The sequence below is a fragment of the Trichechus manatus genome, unplaced genomic scaffold, assembly GCF_000243295.1.
Source record: "Trichechus manatus latirostris isolate Lorelei unplaced genomic scaffold, TriManLat1.0 scaffold00059, whole genome shotgun sequence".
NCBI classification, from domain to species: domain Eukaryota; kingdom Metazoa; phylum Chordata; class Mammalia; order Sirenia; family Trichechidae; genus Trichechus; species Trichechus manatus.
Window position 1 is genome coordinate 2,626,848 of NW_004443995.1, and position 23,664 is coordinate 2,650,511.

Consider the following 23,664-nt stretch of genomic DNA (forward strand, 5'->3'; position numbering starts at 1 on the left):
CTTACTACTGCTCTTCGGGTTGGTGAGGGGTGTGGTGGACAGGACTGGGTGAGGGGGGTGGTGGACAGGGCTGGATGAGGGAGGAGGGGTGTTCGTATTGTGGTCTCCAGTTGGACAGGGTGGCTGGGGTATGGAACCCTCTGCTGCTTCCAATCAGGAGGGTGGGGTGGAAGGGAGTACACCCCTTTGGCTAGCAGATGCGGGTGCCTGGGTACTTCCTGTCCACTGCAGCCAACAGTCAGGACCTGCCTTCAACCAAGTTTGAGGAGAGGGTGGTCGCCCAGAGTTTGATCGGGTGGGGGACCTCCCACTGATACTCCACTTATCTGCTGCCTCATGCCCGCCACCCACCCTGGAGGTCAGGGACTGCCATTCATGAATATACCTGACTCTGGATCCTAACTCCCTCCTTGTTCTGTGGACAGCAGGATCCCTGGAATTCTTGCCTCCTTTCTGTTTTCCTTCCTTAGATCTGGATCGTGATCTACTCACATTGCTTCTTTCCAGGTGTGTTTATACTGTTTCTCTGTCTGTTGTGCGAATGCCATGAAGTTGCCTTCCTGTGCTTCTCACTCAGTGTTCCTACTGTCTTTGTCTCAAGATGGCCATGTTGAGCCAGGATGGCTGGCAGACCCCTCTGTTCCATGTCACTCCTCTTTCACTGTGTTCATTCAGTGTTTCCTACCAGTTGGTGTTTGATTCATTTCTTTATCTTTCTTTTTGATGTTCAAGGTTCTAGGATTGTTACCTGCATCCATTTCACTTGGTTTCTCAGGTCTTTGCTGTAGAGGGACAACAGTATTGTGCGTCTGACTAAGCCACCATCTTGGCTCCCCCTCCTGAAACAATTTTTGTTGTCTCCACTGGGTGAGGGAGGGTGGTGCTACTGACATCCAGTGGGTAGAGGCCAACGATGCTGCAAAACATACTACAATACACAAGACAGTCCCTACAACAGAAAATTATCTGGCCCAAAAATGTCAATACAGTGTAGTGCCAAGGTTGAGAAGCCCTGGTTTAGGTAAACTTATTTTCCTTTTGTGCATGAGCAACTTCTGCCAGTGGCTCAGGAAAAGGAATTAGGAATAGAAAAAACAAAAGATTGAGGTTGTCTAACTTTGTTTTATTAGTAATAAACTGTTTTGTCATCAATGGTTTGCATATCCATGGAAAATGTATTAGTGCAAACACTGCACTGATCTCACAAATGGAGCAAGATCCCATTTTCACAGAACAATCCCACTAGAGCATGTCCACAAGAACTTGACCATCTCAGGTCTTCAGAGTCATACCGTGGACCTCACTAGATCTGAGACATCACCCCTGCAGTGTATAGAGCAGTGGTTCTCAAACCTTAGTATGCACCATAATAACCTGGAGAGCTTCTTAAACCAGATTCCGAGGTTCCATCCCCAGTTTATGATTTGATTGGTCTGAGGTAGGCCCCTAAAATTTGCATGTCTAACCATTTCCCAGGCAGTGCTGATGCTGCCAGTCTTGGGACCACACTTGGGGAACCACTGGCTTAGACTCGCTCATGGCCTTAATGGCCCAGGACTGCAAAGGAAGAAGGTCCTTGGTCTGGGACTAGTCATTAGATAAAAGGACTGCCTCTATCATATGATATGTTGTTGGCTTAGAACAGTATTTTATTTTTATCCATCATAAAAAATGTTTCCAATGTAGCATAGAGTTTAAAGGAACTTTTTTGAGTTCTGTATAACTTTTATGTTTAGGCAATTTGGGACATTTTATTTAGAAAAAGGACTCATGTTTTATTTTGTTTTTTAAAGCAAATGCATCAATTTTCTACCATTTCATCATTATCTTGTCAATTAAAATAAGCACCTTCTATATTGAACTTGGATGACTTTTTTAAATGAAGGAGACGGAAAAAAAAAAATAACAGCCTCGCTAATCTTTGCTCTCATATTGAAGACAAGCTCCTTAAATATATCTGAAAAATTATTTCCTTGTTTTCAAAATGGAGATACCTGAGATAGAATGTTTCAAGTTCTTAAAGAAGAAGAAACCTGGATTCTTAAGGAACCAGTTCATAGCCCTGTTCTATCCTTTCTTTATAACTGAAAACTATCTCTTAGATATTTTTTAAAATGTTGTTTCCATGGTAACACAGGTGTAGGCTTTGCATAAGAAGCCCTCTGCCCTTGAAAGGAAGCAATGCCACATGAGCTAACTGATCTGCACTGTGTCCCACCTCTCCTCTCATCATTTTTATTTCATGATCTTCAAGGTGGCTTATGCCAAAAAGAATCTGTCCTTGTCTTATATTTGAAGATGTTACTCCCGTGCTAACTCTCTTTGAGGACGTGTTTCTCTGCCCTGCCACAGACAGAACTGCCCATGAGTCAGCGTCCTTATTTAGGACTTGTTGCCATTCGAAGTACTGACCCTTGATCACTCAGGCTACACTGGGCCCAGGTGGGCATTCCTGGACCTGACAGCTGTTGGTTAGCTGGACTCCCCCACCCGAATTGTTTCTCATTATTCACTGAACAAGCTACACTCCTGGAACACCTCTCCAGGGATGTTACTTTTGACTGGGCCCCCACTCTGCCACCTATGTACCCCACTTCTCCTCCCTTGGGTTGTTGTTTCTGTGTCCTTCTATCATCTATTATACAGCTCCTATATTTTATGGCTAGCCAGAGGGGCTCTGTGGTTCTAAGGACCACCCTGAAGGTAACCAGGTGACTGTGATTGTGAACTTTTTTAGGGTGATCCTGTCTGGCACTTTGATGAATCCAGGAGCCTAGATAAAAATATCCCACAGGCATCAAGGACAGATTTGAGTTTAATGGGAGTTCCATTGGATTCTGCTGGGTTAGCTCATTTCAGAAACTTGGTTGGCCTCTGGAATATTTTCTAGTACTTCTTTGCCCTTCAGTCCATTTGTTATTGTCATTGTCCCAAAGGAGGAGGTTGAGTAGCCCCTTTTTCCTGCCTGTCTCTGTTGACAATCTCTGGCTCAATAGCCGGTAGGAGGCCAGTGTTCTTCACATGGTACTTCTGACTTTGTCCAGTGCTTTGCAGTTTTGTATCCCTTCTTGGGGGTTCACTTCCAGAGTTGATCATCAGAATACAGCCATTTCAGGAACTCTCAGTGATGTCTGCAACCATTTGAGCTGGAAATGTTTCCCAGAACACCAGTAGCTTATTATAACACTGGTTTCCAACTTTCTTATTGTACTCCGCATGAACTATACCAAAAAACTATACCTGATGCACTACTCAATTTGATGTCTTTGATGATAGAATTTGATAAGCGTATTTCCATAAATGCTGACCTAAATAGCTTATCATCCACAGAGGACCTATATTTTAAATCATTTTTCTTGGCATCTATAATTATATGGGAGCTACCAGAGATACTTAGAGCTTTGACTAAGTTTATAAGGTTCATGTAGTTCTTGGCTTTTTTTCATAAGGAGCCATATAGTAAAGTTTATTTCAATGATTTGATATTGTAGCCTCCATCAATATAATGATCAAAAAGAATAGTAATTATTATTATTGTACTGTGATAAGTGTTTTTGTACATTATCTCAGTTACTCTGGGAGGTAATTATTTTTATCCCTATTTTACAAGTGTGGAAGTATAGTTCAGAGAGATGAAATCTCTTGGTCAAGATCACATAACTAATTGGTTGCAGAGAAAGATTAGAATCCAACATCACTAGTTAATTGTTCTCATATCACAGACAAGCTTCTTAAATATCTCCAAAGCATGGTTTTCTTATCTGCAAAATGGAAATACCTAAGATAGGAACCTATCTTACAGAGATGTCAAGATGCAGAAACATTTACCTGTGAGAATTTCTAGCACAGTAATTGGTACATAGTAAATGTTTAGAAGCATTAGTTGAGCTGAATGCATTCCAGAAATTGTATGTAACGTTTGTGCAAATTTAATCATACAAGATAAAAGCAGTTTACTAATAAAAGAATTCTTTTATTGTAAAGCTGAGATGAATACTAAATCACTAATTTACATTATCTGTTAGAAGATTTTGTTTTTTTTTTCAAAGCAATATATCTATTTTCCTGCCTTGCCACAACCCAACTATTCTACCTTATACTTTTTCTGAGGATGCTTCCCCTAGTTTATTTTATGAAATGTACTAATAGGAACCAGAAAAGAAAAGGGATTAGTTTAGGAGTTAGAAGACTCTAGCTACTCAACCACAGGGAGCCTCAGTTTCCTGATCTTTAAAATGATAGAAATTTCAAAAGTAGAAAGGACTTCCAGCCATTTTGAAATACACCCAGAGTGATCTTCATAAGGAAAGCCTGCCAAGCAAGGGAAAAAATCTTATTTTACCAGAACTTTATCTGCTATAGGGGAAGGGAAATTATCCAACTCCAGCCCCCACTAGCCTTTCTGTCTCCCCTGAAGGAGAAAAAAAGGTGAGAAACAATTGTGAAGGTCATGATCCAGGGACACAGGTCCACTAAAAGAGTGAAACTTAACCACAGGATTATAGAACACTTCCTCTTTGCCCACACCTTAGCATCACATCAACAGGTCCCCTGTAGCAGTGGATTAGAGCTGAAAGAGTTGCAAGTTTCAGACTCTATTTAAGGAGTTTTTAGGGAAATCCAAAGACAATAGGGAAGACAAAAATAGGACACTAGATAAAACAGAAACTTCTGACAACTACAGCCACAGAAAACATTAAATATAGACCAACTCATAGTCAGATTAACATAAAAATCTCACAGTGAAGGCCTATTTACCACAGTTCCTGTTACCTAATACATCATATCTGGTTTTCAACAAAAAATTACAAGGCATGCTGAAAGGCAAAAAAAAAAACCCTCCACAGGCTAAATAGACAAAAGAAGCATCAGAGCAAGACTCAGACATGGCAGAGATTTTGGAATATCAGACCAGGAATTTTAAATTACTATGATTAATATGCTAAGGGCTGTAATAGAAAAGTAGACAACATACAAGAACAGATAAGTAATGTAAGCAGAGATATGGAAACTCTAAGAAAGAATTAAAAGGAAATGCTAGAAATCAAAACACTGTAATAGAAATAAAGAATGCCTTTCATGTGCTCACCAATAGACTGGAGATGGCTGAGGAAAGATTCATGAGCTTGAAGATGTCAATAGAAATTTCCCAAAATGAAATGCAAAGAAAAAAATAATGAAGAAAAAAAAAGGATTGAATATCCAAGAACTGTGGGACAACTTCAAAACGTTTAACATGGCTGTTATTGGAATACCAGAAGAAGAAAAAAGAGATAATGGAACACAATAAATATCTGAAGAAGTAATGGCCAAGAATTTTCCAAAATAATGACAGAGACCAAACCACACATCCAGGAACTCAGAGAACACCAAGCAAAATAAATATCAAAAAACTACACCTAAGCATATCATATTCAACCTGTAGAAAACCAAAGACAAAGAGAAGCCCGAGGGGAAAAAACACCTTACAAATGGAGAAACTAAGTCCCTGGGTGGTTCAAACAGTTAATGCGCTTGACTGCTAACTGAAAGGTTGGCGGTTTGAGTTCACCCAGAGGCACCTCAGAAAAAAAGGTCTAGTGATGTACTTCTAAAAAAATCAGCAATTGAATACCTTATGGAGAACAGTTCTACTCCGACACACATGGAGTCGCCATGAGTCAAAATTGACTCAACAGCAACTGTATAAGAACTATATAGAACTTCTCATCAGAAATCATGCAAACAACAGAGTGGAGAGAAATATTTAGAATGTTGAAAGAAAAAAAATCAATCCAGAATTTTATATCCAGCAAATTATCCTCCAAAAATGAAGGAGAAATAAAATGTTTTTCAAACAAACAAAAACTATGAGAATTCATCACCAGTAGACCTGCTTCAAGAAGTGTTAAAAGAGGTTCTTTAGGAAGAAGGAAAACTCAGAAACTCAGATCTACATAAAGAAAGGAAGAGCGTCAGAGAAGGAATAAATGAAGGTAAAATAAAATGTTTTATATATCTTAATCTGAATTTATCTAATAGATAACTGTTCAAAGTAATAATTGCAACAATGTATTGGCTGATTATAGTATATGGATAAGTGAAACGAATGACAGCAATATTGCAAGGGATAGGAGGAAAAAGTTGGGAATACTCTGTTATAAGATACTTGTACTGCCCATGAAGTGGTATAGTGTTATTAGAGAGTAGATTTAGAGTAGTTGTAAATGCATATTGAATACCCTAAGGAAACAACTAAATTTAAAAAAGGAAATAAGTATAATTGATATGCTAAGAAAGAAGAGAAAATAGTATCATCAAAATCTCATTTTAAACCAGAAATGAGGCAGAAAAAGAGAAGGAAAGAAAAAAAAGAGGGAGAGAAAGTGCAGTGAATAGAAAGCAGTTACAAACACAGCAGTTCTTAAAGCAACTATATCAATACACCAAGTAAAAGACAGAGATTGTCAGAGTGAACAAAAAAACAAGAGCAAACTATATTTTATGTACTGGAAACCTACTTTAACTATAAAGACATAGAGAGTTTAGACCAGCTAGAGGTTTGTCAATTTTATTGATCTTTTCAAAGAACCAGCTTTTGGCTTTATTGATTTTCTCTATTGTTTTCCTGTTTCAATGTCATTGATTTCTGCTCAAATTTTTATTATTTCTTTTCTGCTGCTTGCTTTAGGCTTTAATTGCTCTACTTTCTCTAGTTTCCTAAGGTGGACACTTTGATTATTGATTGTAGATTCTTCTTCATTTCTAACATATGCATTTAATGCTATAAATTTCCCTCTAAGCTATGTTCCACAAATTTTGATAAGTTGTATTTTAATTTTCATTTATTTCAAAATGTTTTTTAATTTCTTTTGTTACTTCTTCTTTGATCCACATGCTATTTAGTAACGTGTTGTTTCATTTCCAAATATTTTATCTTTCTGTTATTAATTTCTAGTTTAAATCCCTCATGGTCTGAGAACATACTTTGTATGATTTCTATTCTTTTACGTTTGTTAAGATGTGTTTTGTGGCCCAGAATGTGGTCTGTCTTGGTGAGTGTTCCATGTGAGCTTGAGAAGAATGTATTCTGCTGTTATTGAATGAAATATTCTGCAAATGTCAATTAGATTAAATTGTTCAGTGGTGCTGTCTAAGTCAACTATATCCTTACTGATCTTCCTGCTCAATCTATCAGTTACTGAAAGAGGGGCATTGAAGTCTCCAACTATAATAGTTAATTTGTGTATTTCTCTTTGTAGTTATGTAAGTTGCTGCCTCATGTGTTTTGACTCTCTGTTGTTAGGTGTATACTTATTAAGGATTGTTACATTTTCTTGGAGAATTGACTCCTTTATCATTATGTAATACTCTTCTTTCTCTGATAATTTTCTTTATTCTGACGTCTTCTTTGTCTGAAATTAAATAGCTACTCTAACTTTCTTTTGGTTAGTGTTAGCAAAATGGTACAGCCACTTTAGAAGACAGTCTGGCAGTCTCTTACATAGGTAAACATAATTTTACCATGTGATCCAGCAGTATTGCTCCTAGGTATTTACCCCATTGATATGAAAACCTATACTCACACAAAAGCCTGCTTGTGAATGTTTATAGCAGCTTTACTCATAATCACCCCAAACTGGAAGCAACCAAAATATCCTTCATGGAAAAGCATGGAGGAAACTTAAATGCATATTGATAAGTGAAAGAAGCTACTATGATAAGGCTCCATGTTATATGACTCCAATTATATGACATCCTGGAAAATGCAAAACTATAGAGATCAGAGGGTTGTCAGGGGAGGGGGGACAGATGAATAGGTGAAGCACAGGGATTTTTAGGGCAGTAAAATTATTCTCTATGATACTGTAATTGTAGATACATAACATTTGTATTTGTCAAAACCCATAGAACTTTATAGCACAAAAGGTGAATGTACTGTATGAAAATTTTTAAAAATCATTTCAAAGTTGAGGGATCCCAGGAAGAAATGCAAATTATGAAGAGAATCTAACCATATTATAAATGTATGAAAACACCTCACTGAAGGGGGTGGAGGAAAAGGTGCTGACCTAAGTGTTTTTGGAAATGAGTGGAGTCTGTAAGACTAAAGGCAAAAGAAACTGCATATAAGCCCTGTTGCCTAGTTGATATAATTATTTCCTGTGGGAGTATGGGGTTAACAATTCTGATTCAGCGATATATGTTTACTGGAATGGAACAATTAAGTAAATGGATGGCAGATGGTGGGAGCCAAGGTGGAATGGGAGTTTACAGATAAACCAGGGGAGGAAGCTAGAAAAAAAGAAGTAGGATTTGCACATACAATAATACGTGGTCGCTTTGTCCACTCAAGGTATTATTATTTATACATATGATTTGTACCCTGAAGTTATTATTTATTATACAAAAAGTATTGTTTTTTTAATTTTCACATTATTTCATGCATAATTTGGACATGTCCTTCAGAGGCAAGGGACTAATCCAAAAAGTTCAGAACTTTTTCAGATACAGCCTTTTAACAAATAGATCCATCTTCTGACAGTATCATTAATTTGTCAAGGCAGTGTCTGTTCTGTAGTCTGTAGTTGCTATGCACATCAGAGCAGCTTATAAATAAGTAAAAGAAATTAGTATCTATAAAATAAAGTTTAAAAATATACATTAACTGCTCCTGTGTGATCTAAAAACTTACAGATAAAATGTGGAAAATTCTTATTTTATTCGGGATACTACTAAATGTTTCCAAATAGTCACATTTTTAGCACAGTGTAGACCAAGCATGTGGATATTTGAATTTTTCTCTTCCAGCCATAGTCTAATATGGCATAAACTTGGTCAGAGCCTCAAAGTCAAATTATTTCCAAGTACTTTTAACATAATTTACTTAGAAATCAAATTTCATTCACACTCTCCCCACTTTTTTTATGCATCCTACTTTTCATATCTGCAGGAAGTAGAGGTGAGGTGCTGCCAAAATAGAATCCTTCTGCTTCTCTTCAAATGGATGAGAAGGCCTGATAACTACACACACAGAATTTGGGTTTCATACACACTCTTAACTTGCCTGAATACCCAGGCAAATAATTTGCCACATATTGAAACATTTCTCTGTTTAAGTCAAACTTCCTGCCTATTAATAGCTATGAAACACTAGAATATATTACTCTGCCAGTAAAGCATTGTGTCTGCTCAAATCATTTTAAAATGAAGCAAAGTACAAATACATACATGTTTGCATACATACATACATAACACTGCAGAATCTCCTTCAAGAATTTAAATAAAATCAACAATTTGGATTGACTTGGAGATAGAATATGGACCAAGTGAATTTCTAAGGGTCGCCCATATGCCAAGATTCCGTACTTTTTTCCTGTTTGATTTATGTCCACACATTCCTTCACTGTCAATTGCCCCATAGGGTTTCCAAGGAGTGGCTGGTGGATTCGAACTGCTGACCTTTTGGTTAGCAGCACAGCTCTTAACCACGGTACCACCAGGGCTCCTTGGTACTGATAGCAACAATGTTTTCTAGAGTCATTTATTTACATTATAAGCTCTTGCTTACCTCTGAGCATCCCCCTGTACTCCCTCTACCCCCATCCCCTACCCCTACACACACACAAGTGGTTGCAAATAGGGATTTGCAGTGCAAAGGGAATGAGCATCACATGACTTCTTTCTTTTTTTAATATTTCATGGACCATTCATCATTCTGTACAATTAGACCAATGAAAAGATATCTTTATTTCTACTTGATTTGCAGATCTTTTCAGATTCATTTTTGTGACGGTAACAAGAAAAAGCATGGTAAGTTTGGGCAGCATCTGATTCATCAGAAAATTCCTCCTGCTACGATGTGTGGGTGGGGAGAATATGGGTGATGTGATCCAGCTGCATGGGCTGCCCTCGAAAGTAATGCAGATGGTTTTCACAGGCGCATGCCCAGATGGTGACCCCTCTGGCATTATTAATGTGTTCCAGGTGCCAGCCTTCCTCCTTTGCATGTATGTGCCTCAATTTCACATATTTCATGTGTTTATTTATGAGGTACAGCATTCCTACATTTCATATGTGGCAGTTACTATTAAAAATGAGATGTTTTAACTGCTCTGGAAATTGATAAACTTTTAAATTGCTATGAAACGTGGCCCTCATTTAAAAAATGACTTCTCATAACAATTATTGAATTCATAATGCAAATTTCTAACCTCTCCCCGTGCATGTTGAGAAAATGTGGTGCTGGGTATACACTTTAAAGACAGTTAAGATATTTGCATACATAATATAATGATTTTCTGCTTTAATTTCATTTCTGATCTCCAAAGTCTGCTTTTAAAAGTACCATGTTTATACACTGAGCATTGTTACTCACTGTTAATTAAATCTAGGCATCAATGAAGAGAAATTTGGGATCTTCTAGAAATGGTTAAGCAGAGTGTCAGCGAAAAAGGGAAGACACTCAAGGAGATGGATTGACAGAGTGGCTGCAACAATGCACTCAAACATAGGAACGATTGTGAGGATGGCACGGGACCGGGCAGTGTTTCCGTCTGTTGTACGTAGGATTGCTATGAGTCAGAACGAACTCAACGGCACCTAACAACCATAGCAGAAATGGGTCATATTTATAGATGCATAGGGAGAGAACTAGTTTTATTAAATTATGTCCAATAGTAGTTCCAAACCATTGTAGATGGCAACTCCATGAATTAGAGGAAATCTATTAGTCTCATCAACTTTGGTTCATGACCTAAAGTATAAAATTTAAGAGAATGTAGTTTTACTCTGAATGAAAATTAAGTGATTCTTAACATTTTATTTAAAAAAGTCAGCATTTTTATGGGGGAAATGTGAAAATGAATCAAATTCTTAAAACAGAAAGATGAACATGCAAATGGTTGATCAAATTTTGAAAGATGGATTTCATGCCTGTTTCCTTCTTTAATATCATAAATAACTGACTTTAAAAGTCAGTAAATGTGTAATTTATAACAGATAACTATCTCTATAATCAAATGTAAGAAATAAATGACCAAAACACAGATGTGATTTTTTTCAAAAGGTTGAACACTTTTATTATCAATAGTACTAGGTTGAAGTTGCTAATGTTGAGTGCTAAGGTAAGCTATGTCTTTAGATTTGGTAACCTAGCATGTTGTTCCTGGTCCTCTTGAAAGCTATTCTACTTTCTTAAGTAAAGCCTTTTTTTCCCTATTTATGTGTATATCTTTATTTAAATTTTATAAATAAAGGTGCTAACTCATTCAGTAGCTTTGACCATACCCATAAAGTGGGATGGAAAATTAAAGAAATTAACTGACTAATTCAGATAAGAGTAAATAAACTTACTCTTCCCTAAAACATTGCCTGGAATTTAGAAGAAAAAAAAAGTGGCTATAGAATATTTTTTGCTGAACTCTTGGGATATTTACCTCAGGTTTGCCCATGTGTATTTTTGTTCAAATGCATATGTATAACAACTGTAGTGTCCTCTGCAAGATCTAGAGCAACTCTAAGGAGACTTTAGATCAGATTGTTTATGGGGATGGAACAATAAAAAGAGAAGGAGAGCCTAGGAAATGTCTTTTTATTTGACATGGAGAGAAAAATGTCTGTGGCCTTGCCTGTTTAATTTATATGTTAAAGTCCTGTCAAATGTTTTTAGTTATTGATCTTAGACCCTTATGACCAAGACCTACTAAAGGAGCCAAAAATATATCAGTAGACTTTTTTTTTAAGCTTTCCTCTTTTATCACAAAGATTAAGAAGATAAAGAAAGCAAATGATATGTCTTTTTTTTATACTCAAGATGACAAATATGTGACATGCATGGCCTAACAACTCTTCCCACACCCCAGGCAGACATAATTAACATGAGACATTTTACCACTAAACCAGGAGCCGCCTCAGAATCCTTCTCAACAGAGTATTGCAGTGTGCTGCTAACAATGAACTAAAGCCCGTACCTGAGACAAAACCTCTTTGCTCTCCCCCTCTTAAATTCCTTTTGAGTGAATGTTGTTGTTACTAGCTGCCATGGAGTTGGGACAACTCATGGTGACCGGCACGAAACAGAAGCATTGCCCGGTCATGCGCCATCCCCATGATTAGTTGTGGATCAGACTGTTGTAATCCATAGGGTTTTCATTGGCTTATTTTTGGAAATAGTTCTCCAGGCCTTTCTTACTAGCCTGTTTTAGTCTGGAAGCTCCACTGAAACCTGTTCAGCATTATAGCAATGCGCAAGCCTCCACTGACAGATGGGTGGTGGCTGCGCATGAAGGGCATTGGCCGGGAATCAAACCAGGGTCTCCCACGTGGAAGGTGAGAATCCTACCACTGAACCGCCAATGTCCTCTCTGGGTGAATAACAGGTAGTTAGTCTGAAGGTGATAAAACACAGAAGACCAAAAGTTACTGCTATTGTTTAAACCTGTCTGCTTTCACAAGAGAGGTAAATAGCTGGTATTAAGCCTGCTTTGAAGATTAGGAGTGTTAGTATGGTAACCATATCAAGTCAGTGACCCAAAGCCCATCAACTCGGTCTATCTAGCACCCTCCCCTGTGGGATTGCAGCCAGCTTAAAGCACCTGCTGAAGCTGAAGGCCCCTTGGACTCAGGTCAGTGGCACAGGCCACAAAGCCGTCACAGACAGAGGAACAGGAAAGAGTGTGATCCACCCTTTGGGCTGCCTGGAAAAGGCACCGGGGACCTACAGAGCAAAGATAAGATGCATGGCTGCAAATCCAACAGTCAGGGACGAGGTGACCCCACAGCTGTGACTCGAGCGCTAACACTGCAGAACACAGTAGAGCAGCAGGCAGAAGAGGCCCCGGAAGCCACTCTGAATCACTGACCAGCAGTTCCTCCTCTGACATCCACTATGCACTTTCACATGTGCAGATGAGAATAACAACAGCCCTTGAGCTCTGCATAGTGCATGTGGGGTTCAGAGTGCTTTCCCATCTGTGGTCTCATTTGATTCCCACCTCACTCAGCATGGAGCCCCTGGGTGGTACAGATGCCTAACTTGATAGGCTGCTAACTAAAAGGTTACAGGTTTGAGTCCACTCAAGTGCCTCAGAAGAAAGGCTTGGCAATCTACTTCTGAAAAACCAGCCATTGAAAACCATATGGAGCACGGTTCTACTCTGACACACATGAGGTCACCGTGAGTCATAGTTGACTCGATGGCAACTTGTTTTGCTGGTTCAGTCAGCACAGGGAAGCAGGGCCAGCATTGTTATCCCGTTTTACAACTAACGGGAGGCTCACTTGTCCAACATCACATAGCTGTTGAGGCCCAAAATTGCTTTCATTTGAAATATCCAGATGAAAGGATGTGACAGAAGATGAGAATTTGGGGGGCTATTTCCCATATGAATTTTCAGATAATTGTGCCAATTCTCTCCTACGTTTGCTTATCCAGGAGCAGCTTAGAGTCTTTGGTGAACCAGTTTCATGTTACAGAAATCATGTTGAAGGTGGTCCTCCCTTCCCTCCACCCTACCCTGGGTAGCTTCTGAATTGTTTAATAATGGAGATGCCATCCTATGCCATCTACAGGAGCTGACTACGCCTTTCTGTTCCTTTCTCTGGCAGCTGGTGACCCTGTTGCAGATGTGGGTTGTCCCTTTGTATTTCACTATAAAACTTTACTGGTGGCGCTTTCTCTCTCTGTGGGGAATATTCTCAGTTATTACCAGTTACATTCTCTTCAGAGCTACCCAGAAACCCCTCTCAGGGAGAACACCACAGTATGTATTTCATTCAGTCCTTCCCCATGGCCCCTTTTATTTTAAGCATTAAAAAGTATATTTAATTTCCAATTTCCTGGGGCAGGGGGCTGTTAACTTCTTCTACCTTCAGTAACAAAACATTTTGGAGATAAGCTGTACTGCTGTTAGTTCACATTCATTTCTTATTGGCAATTAAGTCATGCCCCGTGAAATTCATTACTTCAGATATTATGCTAGTGAAGGCAAGGAGAAAGAAAAGTGAAACTACTGTTTAGCAATTCTAGAGCATTCTTTGCGTGTATATTTTTAGCTCAGCATTTTGCTCTAGTCTTCTGTAAGTTGTGCTGCACACATTTTAAAATAGAGCAAGTTAGAAGCATGTATTGCAACCTCAACTTGATGAATCATAAGTAACAGACAATTTATTACTCTCATAACAAATGAGGCTTTAATACTCCAATGGTCATTTTAATTACTATAGCCAACCTCTTGAGGTTTATAGGATTTCATCATATCATTCAAAAATCTTTCCAAAGAGCTTCATAATCAAGTAATGTGCTTACAAGTTTGCTCTCATTCTCCTTGTTCTGTAAACAAGATCAGAATCCTCATTCGTATAAACTGAAATGAGATGCATAAAAAGTATGTAAAATGTGAAATGGTAATAAAACAATGTCAAATTTTGATCTCTGTTGGAGAATAAATCGTAAGATCCTGTGTGATTTTTTATGATTATTTAGCCATTTAGATATTTATTTTTATCCTTTAAAAAAAGTGGGAGAGGCAAATATCAATGTTTCCTTCTAGCATGGAGAAAAAGGAAAAAGAGGCAGCAAGGGAAATCAGTTAAATAAGTGTAATGATAAAGACTGAAAGGCAAGTAAGTGAATTCAGGTTTATGGGTATTTTAATTTAATCCCATTTGGGGAAGAGCATTGGGGTGGTGTTAGGAGATCTTCTAAACTGGCCGGTTTGGGGTCTTGGACAGCCTTTGTAGGGCCTGGTTTATCCATGGGTAAAATGGACAAATGGCATCCTTGTTCCTGCTTACAAAACACTGTAAGTTATCTAAGATTTGTGACAGTGCTCTGAGTTTTGGAAGAATCATTTTATCCCCTTCCCCGGGTGTAATCTATATTATATTTCAGTGAGAACACTTCACTTTTCCACTACACAGTGAATTAGCCTAGTTGAATGCAGTGTTTCTGTGCATATCAGTACTCTCAGTGTAGAGGACCTTCATGAGATGAAATACCCAAACCCTGCCTCATTACGCTCCATGGCCCATGTATCTCAGATGGCCAGGGTCCAAGCCCTCTGCTTCTCATACCACAGCACAGCCACTTCAGTGTTTCTTGCCTGCATAGAGCACAGCCCCATTGTTACAGTCTGAAAGCCCACAGACTCCACTGTCATTCCAAAGGAGACCCAGCTACCATTTGAAGAGACAATAGTGGGAGGGGTTGATGAAGACCTTTTCTGCTAGAGAAGTCAGGATAAAAGAGCTCCTATATATGACAGGTCCTAAGGAAGGAGCCCTGGTGGTGCAGTGGCTAAGCCTTCGGCTGCGAACCGAAAGGTCAGTGGCTGGAACCTAGCAGCTGCTCCACAAGAGAAAGATGCCAACAGTCAACTTCCATAAAGATTACTGCCTTGGAAACCCTATGGGGCAGTTCTACTCTGTCCTATAGGGTCGCTATGAGTCGGTCTTAACGGAACAGGGTTTTGCTGGGTTTAAGTTCTATGGATCTTTTTGGATCTTTGTTTAATGATCATATTATAAATGAGTTGCACCATAGGTATTTTCCATTTGGAAGCCAGACTAGGCTAGGAGAGCTGGCGGGAGCAAAGCAGTATTGGCCCTGAAGACAAACACCAGAGGAGTGGCCTCTGGCACCAACAAAGTGAAAAAACCAGTTGTTCCTCTCCTATAGCATATTAAACCACACCTAACTGCTAACCAAAAGGTTGGCAGTTCAAATCCACCAGCTGCTCCTTGGAAACCCTATGGGGCAGTTCTACTCTGTCCTATAGGGTCACTATGAGTGGGAATCGCCTCGTCGGCAACAGGTTTGTTTAACAGTGGGATGGAGTATCAGAGAAGGGGGAGTGAGTTTCCCTCTACAACAGTCAGGGTTGTCTGTTAAGCAATGAAGTTCAGGTTCAAAACCAGGCCACATGCCAGCCACAAAGAGTTGGGCTTGACCACATCAATTCCAACCTGAAGGCCAGCTTTCCTTTGTAGAAGCTGCTCTGAAGCAGTAACAAAATTTCTTTTCTGGCTTATCTGCCTAACAGTGTAAGTTTGAGTAGCAAGGATGTTCTGGGCTCTAGTGCTCCTGGAAAATTGTGCCCCCAATAAGCGGGAAGATTTGGGAGGAGGAGGGTGAGAGTTGGAAAATCTAACACATCCATAACAATGATATAATATATTGAGCATTTAGTATGCCAAGTCCTTTAAACATTAGTACTCTATCTCACAACATCTTCAGAACTATCCTTGAAGCTAGTGTTCTTATCCTCACTTTATAAATAAGGAAATCATGCGAAAAAACGCCAAGTAAGCTGACCAAGTTCTCACAGGCAGTAAGCGGTGGAGCCCAGACCCAAACCAAACACTACCTGACAGCAAAGCCATGCTCTCAACCGCAGGCTGGGGCGTAATTAAATCAAACAAACAGCGTTGCATAGGGAAGCCCTTCACTTTAGAAAGTTTTAGTCATGGAGGACCTCTACTGCTGGCAAACGTTGAGAAGGGCCCATTGAGGCAAGGAGAGAGGATGCTTAGAAAGTGCGGAGCTCAAGGAACCCACACACTGGTGCTGGCTGTTGTTGGGGTGGGGCATCTCACAGCTTCTCTGTTTTCCCATCACCACCTCATTTTGCAACATAAACTTCCACCTTGATCTGAGTTCAGTGAGCAATGATCCAAACTGCTCAGCACTGGCAGAGTGAAAGAACTGATGGCCTAAGCAGTCAGTGTGGCAAAAAGACCTCAAAAGCACTCCCTGGCCCCATTTGGAGATGGCACAGCCCCATGGAGACTAGGCAAAACGGTTATAAGTGGACTTGTGCCGCCGGTACATGTTTCCCCCTCCACATCACTCACCATTGCCTACCCCTCCCAAGGGGCAGGAGTGCCTCCCGTGTGGGGTTGGGGCAGGTACCGGTGGCCCTTGCATGTTAGCTCTTTGGGAGGTGGAAAGCACTGCACCATAGAAATGCTGTAAATGGCAGGTCACTTCTCAGGCTAGCCCACAAGCCCTCATTTAAACAATCATGTTTCAGAAGGTCCTTTCTAAATGGAATTCAATGAAACAGGCCATCTTTTATAATAATATTGAAATATTACATCAGTAATATCTAGAACTTAAGCATTTGGTGCAATGGTTCCATCAAGGAGGAAGCTGGGGAGGATGAGAGAGTAGGGACCAGGCTCCACGGGTTAAGATGAGAGGGTAGGGCCACATCTCTGGAGCAAGACTCTGAATGAGGTTGGGTCTGAAAGGCTGGAGAGGGGCTTCAAGAGGGTGTAGAGGGAAAGCGTTTTGAACAAACAGGGCCTCCTGCCATTTTACGCCCTGTGAACAGCACTCTAGCCACCCCCTTCTTTTCCTCCCTGAGCACCAATGATCCACCTCCAGCTTCTCTCTCTCCTTCCACCACCTCTTGTTTCCAGTTGGCATAACCCTTCTTCTGGGCCTCCCAGGAATGGAACTGGGCCCCCAGACTTTCCCCATATCCTTCCAGGCATGCAGCAGCTCTGTGGCCCTTTTGTGTAGTTTTTTCTAAGGGCTTTTACTGCTAGTAAAGATGGGAATAAGCAGGGTAAATGGCTCCCTCTAGATCATCTCCACACCCATCCTCCATCCTCATCCTCTCGCTTCTCCCCTTAGGCCCTGTGGGAAGAAGGCAGGGCCTCAGGAGAGGTCATAGTGAGTGCTGGAACCCATCCACATAGCAGAAGGAACAACACTGAATCTCTGTTGTAATGTCATCCCAAGGGCTAGGGGAGGGGTTCTTTGAGAGAAGAGGAGAGAGGAGATGGATGGGGGCTAGGCCTATTCCTGATAATTTATTCACTGGGGCTGGGGGCTGAGGCACACAGTAGCAGGAGGGAAGATAAACTGCTGGGGGAAGGGTCTCTCTGCTTGACTTCTCATCCCATCTTTTGCTTGCCTCCAAGGTACTCCTGCCAAAAATGATTCTACTAACCCTAAAGCCACATGAGAAGGGGATAGGAGGAGGATAGGCAAGGTCCCAGGTAGAGCACCCATTCCTAAAGGCATTTTTACGTGAGGAACATATAAAATTAAGATGAATTTACATATGCATAGACATATAAACATGTCTTCAGGGTAGTACTATTAATATACTGCCTGTGAATATTATATTAAAACTATAGATTGAGTTTAGCTGATATGTTCATGCTCTGTATATAATAATTGAATTTTAGAAACTAAAACTGATTTATAACAATGTTTAGAAAAGATAAAATATCATGTATCATGTCCTGTGCTTCTCCCAATTTTTCACTTCACAGATTGGTCTACAAATGGTTTCTTCTAATCTACAAACTCAGCTATGCATTTGGTGTTGTGGGTTATTTGGCTATCATGTTTACAATGTGTGGATTCAATTTGTTTTTCAAGTAAGTATCTCCAATGAAGACATTAATATCTCCAAAAGCACTTTCTTGGAACATTCACCTGTTAAGTTCTCTGTATCCAGAAACAACATTTGGCCCTGTGATTTCCCACGCACACATCATTTACAGTATATATCCCATATAGTCTTGTCACTGGGGGAAACCACTCGACAAGGAAGAAAAGCCCTACAGAAGAAAACATTTTAAAATTAGAAGCTTTAAAGAGGATCTATACTTAATCTGCAAACTTAAAAGATCACCACTGAAAGTAAGTCCACATTTGTCGTATATTAATCCTGACTGAACTACAAATTTCCCTTCCACAAAATTCTCTGATGTCCAGATTTCCTTCTATATATCTTTCTTAAAATCTCTAGAACTGTGCTGTCCAATACTGTAGCCACTAGATCTTGTGACTATTGAGCATTTGGAATGTGGCTGGTCTGACATGACGTGCTGTAAGTATAAAATATACACTAGATTTCATAGATTTAATATGAAAAAAATAATTTGTATGTCAATTATATGTTGAAATGATAGTGCTTTGGATATATTGGTGAAATCAATTTCACTATTTTCTCTTTACTGTCTTAATGTGGCCACTAGAAAATTTTAAATTAAGTTTGTGGCTCACATTATATTTTTACTGGATAGCACTGCTCGAGAATTTCATTTTTGGTATCCATTGTATCTTGTTGAGCACAGTTGGAAAAGGAGGATAGTGAGTGCTTAGAAATTGAAAGAGGTAAAGAGATGACCCCAAGAAAGTCTTGGGAGAAATAAAGGTCATAGAGATAATTGTGTCTATGACTCAGAATCATACTCCCATTAGGAAGGTGGTTGCTGAGATGAGCCTTGGATGATGTTATCACAGGCAGAGCTGAGGCTCCATAACCAGCCTGTGTGCTAGAAAGGGGATTTAAGTCTTACCACACAGCCATGGAAAGCAGTGTAAATACAAATTCCCCAGCATATCTGTCACATCAAAGTTATTCTAAATCTCTGAGATTACAACAGAAATTGAATGGTAGAGATCAGCAACTCTTGACTCTTAGAATAAGGAAGGCAATGGAATGGAGAGTCAGCCCCTGGGAAAGTGCTCTTCCTGTGGCAACAAAGCAATCGCATTTTATAAGCACCTCGTGGAACTTTGAGAGAGGGAACTCCTAACGTTTTCTTAGCAGGAAAAGGGTAGAAAGTAACTGTACAGATCTATTATTGCTATTTTAAGATGTTGAAAGACATATATATATATTGCATACTGTCTATATTGCTTTATTTTAATGAATTTAAAACTGTTCGTAAAGACTTTTAGAAAGTCACTTGGGACTATAGTTGTCCCAAGTCTATTACCTCATAAGACTTTAAGATCCTTATACAATGTGGTATACCAAGAACTTAACCCTTCAGATTAGGAAGGAACTATTTTTTCGCTACTAATTGTTGTTGATTATCATTGTATTAAGATTCTTTTCTACGAGGCCATGAGTTTGTTACTATACTTTTTATCAATAAGATTATTAGCTCCTGTGGACATAGAGGGAAGATAGTCTCAATTATCTTCATTATCACTGTCCTAATTATTCAATATACCCAGGGAGATCCTGAAAGGATGAGAACACCACCCTTGTTGGGATTCCCAGTTCACATCACCAAACTATCTGCACTAAGTCTAGGAAACTCTCTGCCCTTACCATTTCCTCCTCAAGTTAACAGAGCACAAGCCAGACAGAAGGTTCCAAGATAACACTTCCACACTCCACTAGCTTCCCTGTCTCAATCAGACCTACCCAGACTCTCCACAAGTATTTGAGACTCTTTACAGTATAGTCAACTAAATGTGCAATGATTAAATTAAGGGTAATTATTCACTTTTAGGAGCCCTGGTGGCACAGTGGTTAAGCACTATGGCTGCTAATCAAAACATCAGCAGTTCGAATCCACCAGCTGCTTCTTGGAAACCCTGTATGCAGTTCTACTCTGTCTTATAGGGTCGCTATGAGTCAGAATTGACTCAACAGCAATGGGGTTTTTTTTTGGTGGGGGGTTTATTCACTTTTAAAGAGATCCATCTTTTTAAATAATTATCACAGAGAATCCTAGTACATTTGAAATATGATTCAACTTGCAAAAAAACTTTTTATCAACACATGGCAACTATGGACCTCAAACTTCGAGGCTTGTCATGTTAAACAAATCATTTTTTCTACCCATTTTTTTCAAATGTAAAGTGGGGGTAATAATATGTATCTCACACACTTGTTAGAAAAGGTAAAATATTTTAATGCATTCTGTAAAATCTAAAGCTCTATAGCAGTGATTCCCAACACTAGCTGTACTGTAGAATTTCCAGAGTAGCTCTTAAAAAATACCACTGTCCAGACCCCACCCTAGACCAATGAGAGTCCCTGAGGGTGTGTGGGGCACATGCATCAGTATATTTTTAAATCTCCCCAGGCTGAGAACCATTGCTCTGCTAAAGTGGTTCTCCACTTTAGCTGCCCATTGGAACACCTGGAGCCTGGGGCGCTTCAAAAAATACTGCTGCACAGGTCATATCCACAGAGGTTCTGATGTAATTGGCCTGGGCTGTGGCCTTGAGATGGAGATTTTTACAAGCTCCCCAGGGTTTCTTCTGTGCAGCCGGAGCTGAGAACCACTGGTTAGAGTCTGCTTGTCTAAGCCCTGCAGTCCTAAGAAGCTTTGAAGGACTATCTCAAGAATTCCTTTGTCCAGTTAGCCTTGAGTGGTAAAATTTGAGGAGAATTTAGAGAATTTTCAATTCTTTAATTAAAAAAAAAAAAAAAAAGCCTAAACAAATAAACACCCACAAGAGTCTGTTAGACACTATGCACTATGGCAGGAAATATTTTTGGAGCTCTACCTCCCTCCCACCCCCAATGCCACATCCTTATCTTCTTATACTGTTGTTTCAATAGGATCAAGGCTAGAGATTCCATGGATTTTGGCATTGTATCCTTGTTCTATGGCCTCTACTACAGAATAATGGGGAGAGACTTTGCCAAGATCTTCTCAGATTACATGGCTTCTACTATAGGGGTAAGTGATGCATTCATTCTTTGGAACCATTCAAGGCATATGGAAAAATTGTCTTACCCCACATATTTGCACCCAATTTCCAAAACAGAAAGATTAATCTTTACCTATATGCTGATTATCTTTTCCTTTAAGACCATTTTAATAGTTAACTGGTTCTCCCAGCCCAATTGCTCCACGGATTGCCCTTGCACTCAAAATTTTATTTGCTAATTAATTAGAGAATACATTATTTATTAGAGTGGTTGTGAAATAGGGTGCCTTGTTTAATGAAATATGCCAATTATTTGAAAGTTATCATACCTACCCTACTCTAATTGCTAACTTTTAAAAATTAGTAAAAGATGAATAATATCAAAAACCCTTTCTATAACTCTGCCTAATGTATATAAAAGTCATATTTGGTGCTACATAAAACATTTAACCAGTACTCATCATAAAGATCATCTATCATTAAATAGCATTTGAAGGGAGCCCTGGTGGCCCAGTGGTTAAGACCTCAGCTGCTAACCAAAAGGTCAGCAATTTGAATCCACCAGCTACTAGAAGATATATAAAGTATGCTAAATATATTCTAATTATATATTGTTCCCTGGAATTAAAAAAAAAAAAAAATCCTTCATAAAGGTGTTTTTTTTTTTTAACTTTCTTAAAATTAAAAGTCAGAATTAACAAACTTTCTGGTTAGATGGATTCCAGATACTAGGAACATCCAGCTGTGTCTGACACATGCATATCCCTTTAAAGCCTTTAAAACCAAGGGCTCCAGCTCCAGGAATGACCTAGTCATTTCAAGAATTCTGCATCTCTATCTTCCACCTGTCTCTTGGTCCATGGATGGATATGAAGTGGAAACACTAGTGTGAGTTCAAGAGAACAGTGATCATCTGTGTTATTCTTGTCTCTCTGCTTTTCTGGGGCAGAGGGCCTAAGTGGACATGAACTTGACATCACTAGCACGTCATCTGCTCTATCTTACTTTTTTTCTAGAGTCCAGCTTCTGTGGTGGAATGCTGGAACAACATTCTTTTTAGAGTTCCTCTGCCATATATCAGCTATGGGACAACTGCCTTTCTTATAAAGTTTAAGGTGAGCATAGGAGGGAGCATTTTCATCCTGGTTCCCCCAACATAAAACAGAAATCATACCCCTTAGAAAACTCCCAGAGCCTCTTGTGTTTGCTTATGGACAGGAGAGGAAGAGAAGAGTTGTATGTGTTCTGTTCTCCAGTGAACCAGGAGGTAGAGATTTAACCTGGCAAGATAACCAAGGCACCAACTTTCTGGAGACTTCTTAGCTAATCCCACTCAGCAGTCCTGAAATTCTTGTCATCTTCTGTCACCCTCATTCAAACACCCAAATCTATAAAAACCACTGCCTCAAGCCATCAGCACAGCCACCAGTGACTTGGACTGGTATGTGTGTGCACATGCATACATGCACGCATACACCTGCACTTGTGCACGTGCTTATGCCTGAGGTAGGGAAGAAGTAAAGGAGGAGTATGCCTCCATTCCCACACCAGTGCCTAGGCCCCACATTTGACTAATGAAATCAGAATCTCTGGGGGTGGAGCCAGGGCGTCTGTCTTGTTTACAAAGCTCCTAGGAAAAATAACTAGCTATCAAGCCATGCAAAAACATGGATGAATCTTACATGCCTATTGCTAAATGAAATAAACCAGTCTGCATACTGTATGATTCCATTTATATGTCATTCTGGAAAAGGCACAGCTATAGAGAAGGTAAACAGATCAGTGGTTGCCAGGAGTTTGGGGAGGTGGGAAGTGTTGAATAAGTGAAGCACAGGGATATTTAGGGTGGTGAAACTATTCTGTATGATAATGCAATAGCAGATACATGAGTAGATACATTACGCATTTGTCAAAACCCACAGAAATTTACAGCACAAAGAATGAACCTTAATGTATGCAAAGTTTAAAAGATCATTTAGAAGGTCAGGCAGGGTATCCCAGGACAGAATGAGGACTGTGACAGAATCAACCTGTACTACAAGTGTGTGAAATAACCTCACTGAATAGGGTGAGGAGAAACGGTGCTGACCTCAGTAGATATGGAAATAAGTTGAGATTGTAAGACTAAGGCAAAAGAAATTGAATATAAGCACTGTATTCTTGTTGCTCAAGTTGTTTTTCTCCATAGTGCAAGTTAATTTTGATAACACTACACGTGTATACAGGAGCCATGGTGGCACAGTGGTTAAGAGCTCGGCTGC

The 23,664-nt window shown here is 39.5% G+C and overlaps 1 protein-coding gene across 1 annotated transcript in view; it reads left to right on the forward strand.

The window, feature by feature from the left end:
- RNF175 (ring finger protein 175) overlaps positions 1-23,664 on the forward strand; it is a 60,129-nt gene that overhangs the window by 27,850 nt on the left and 8,615 nt on the right. The window contains exons 2-4 of the mRNA XM_023733517.1: positions 13,588-13,742; positions 18,268-18,375; positions 21,312-21,432. Of these exons, the coding sequence (XP_023589285.1) occupies positions 13,588-13,742; positions 18,268-18,375; positions 21,312-21,432 (384 nt within the window). The remainder of the gene's footprint in view (positions 1-13,587; positions 13,743-18,267; positions 18,376-21,311; positions 21,433-23,664) is intronic.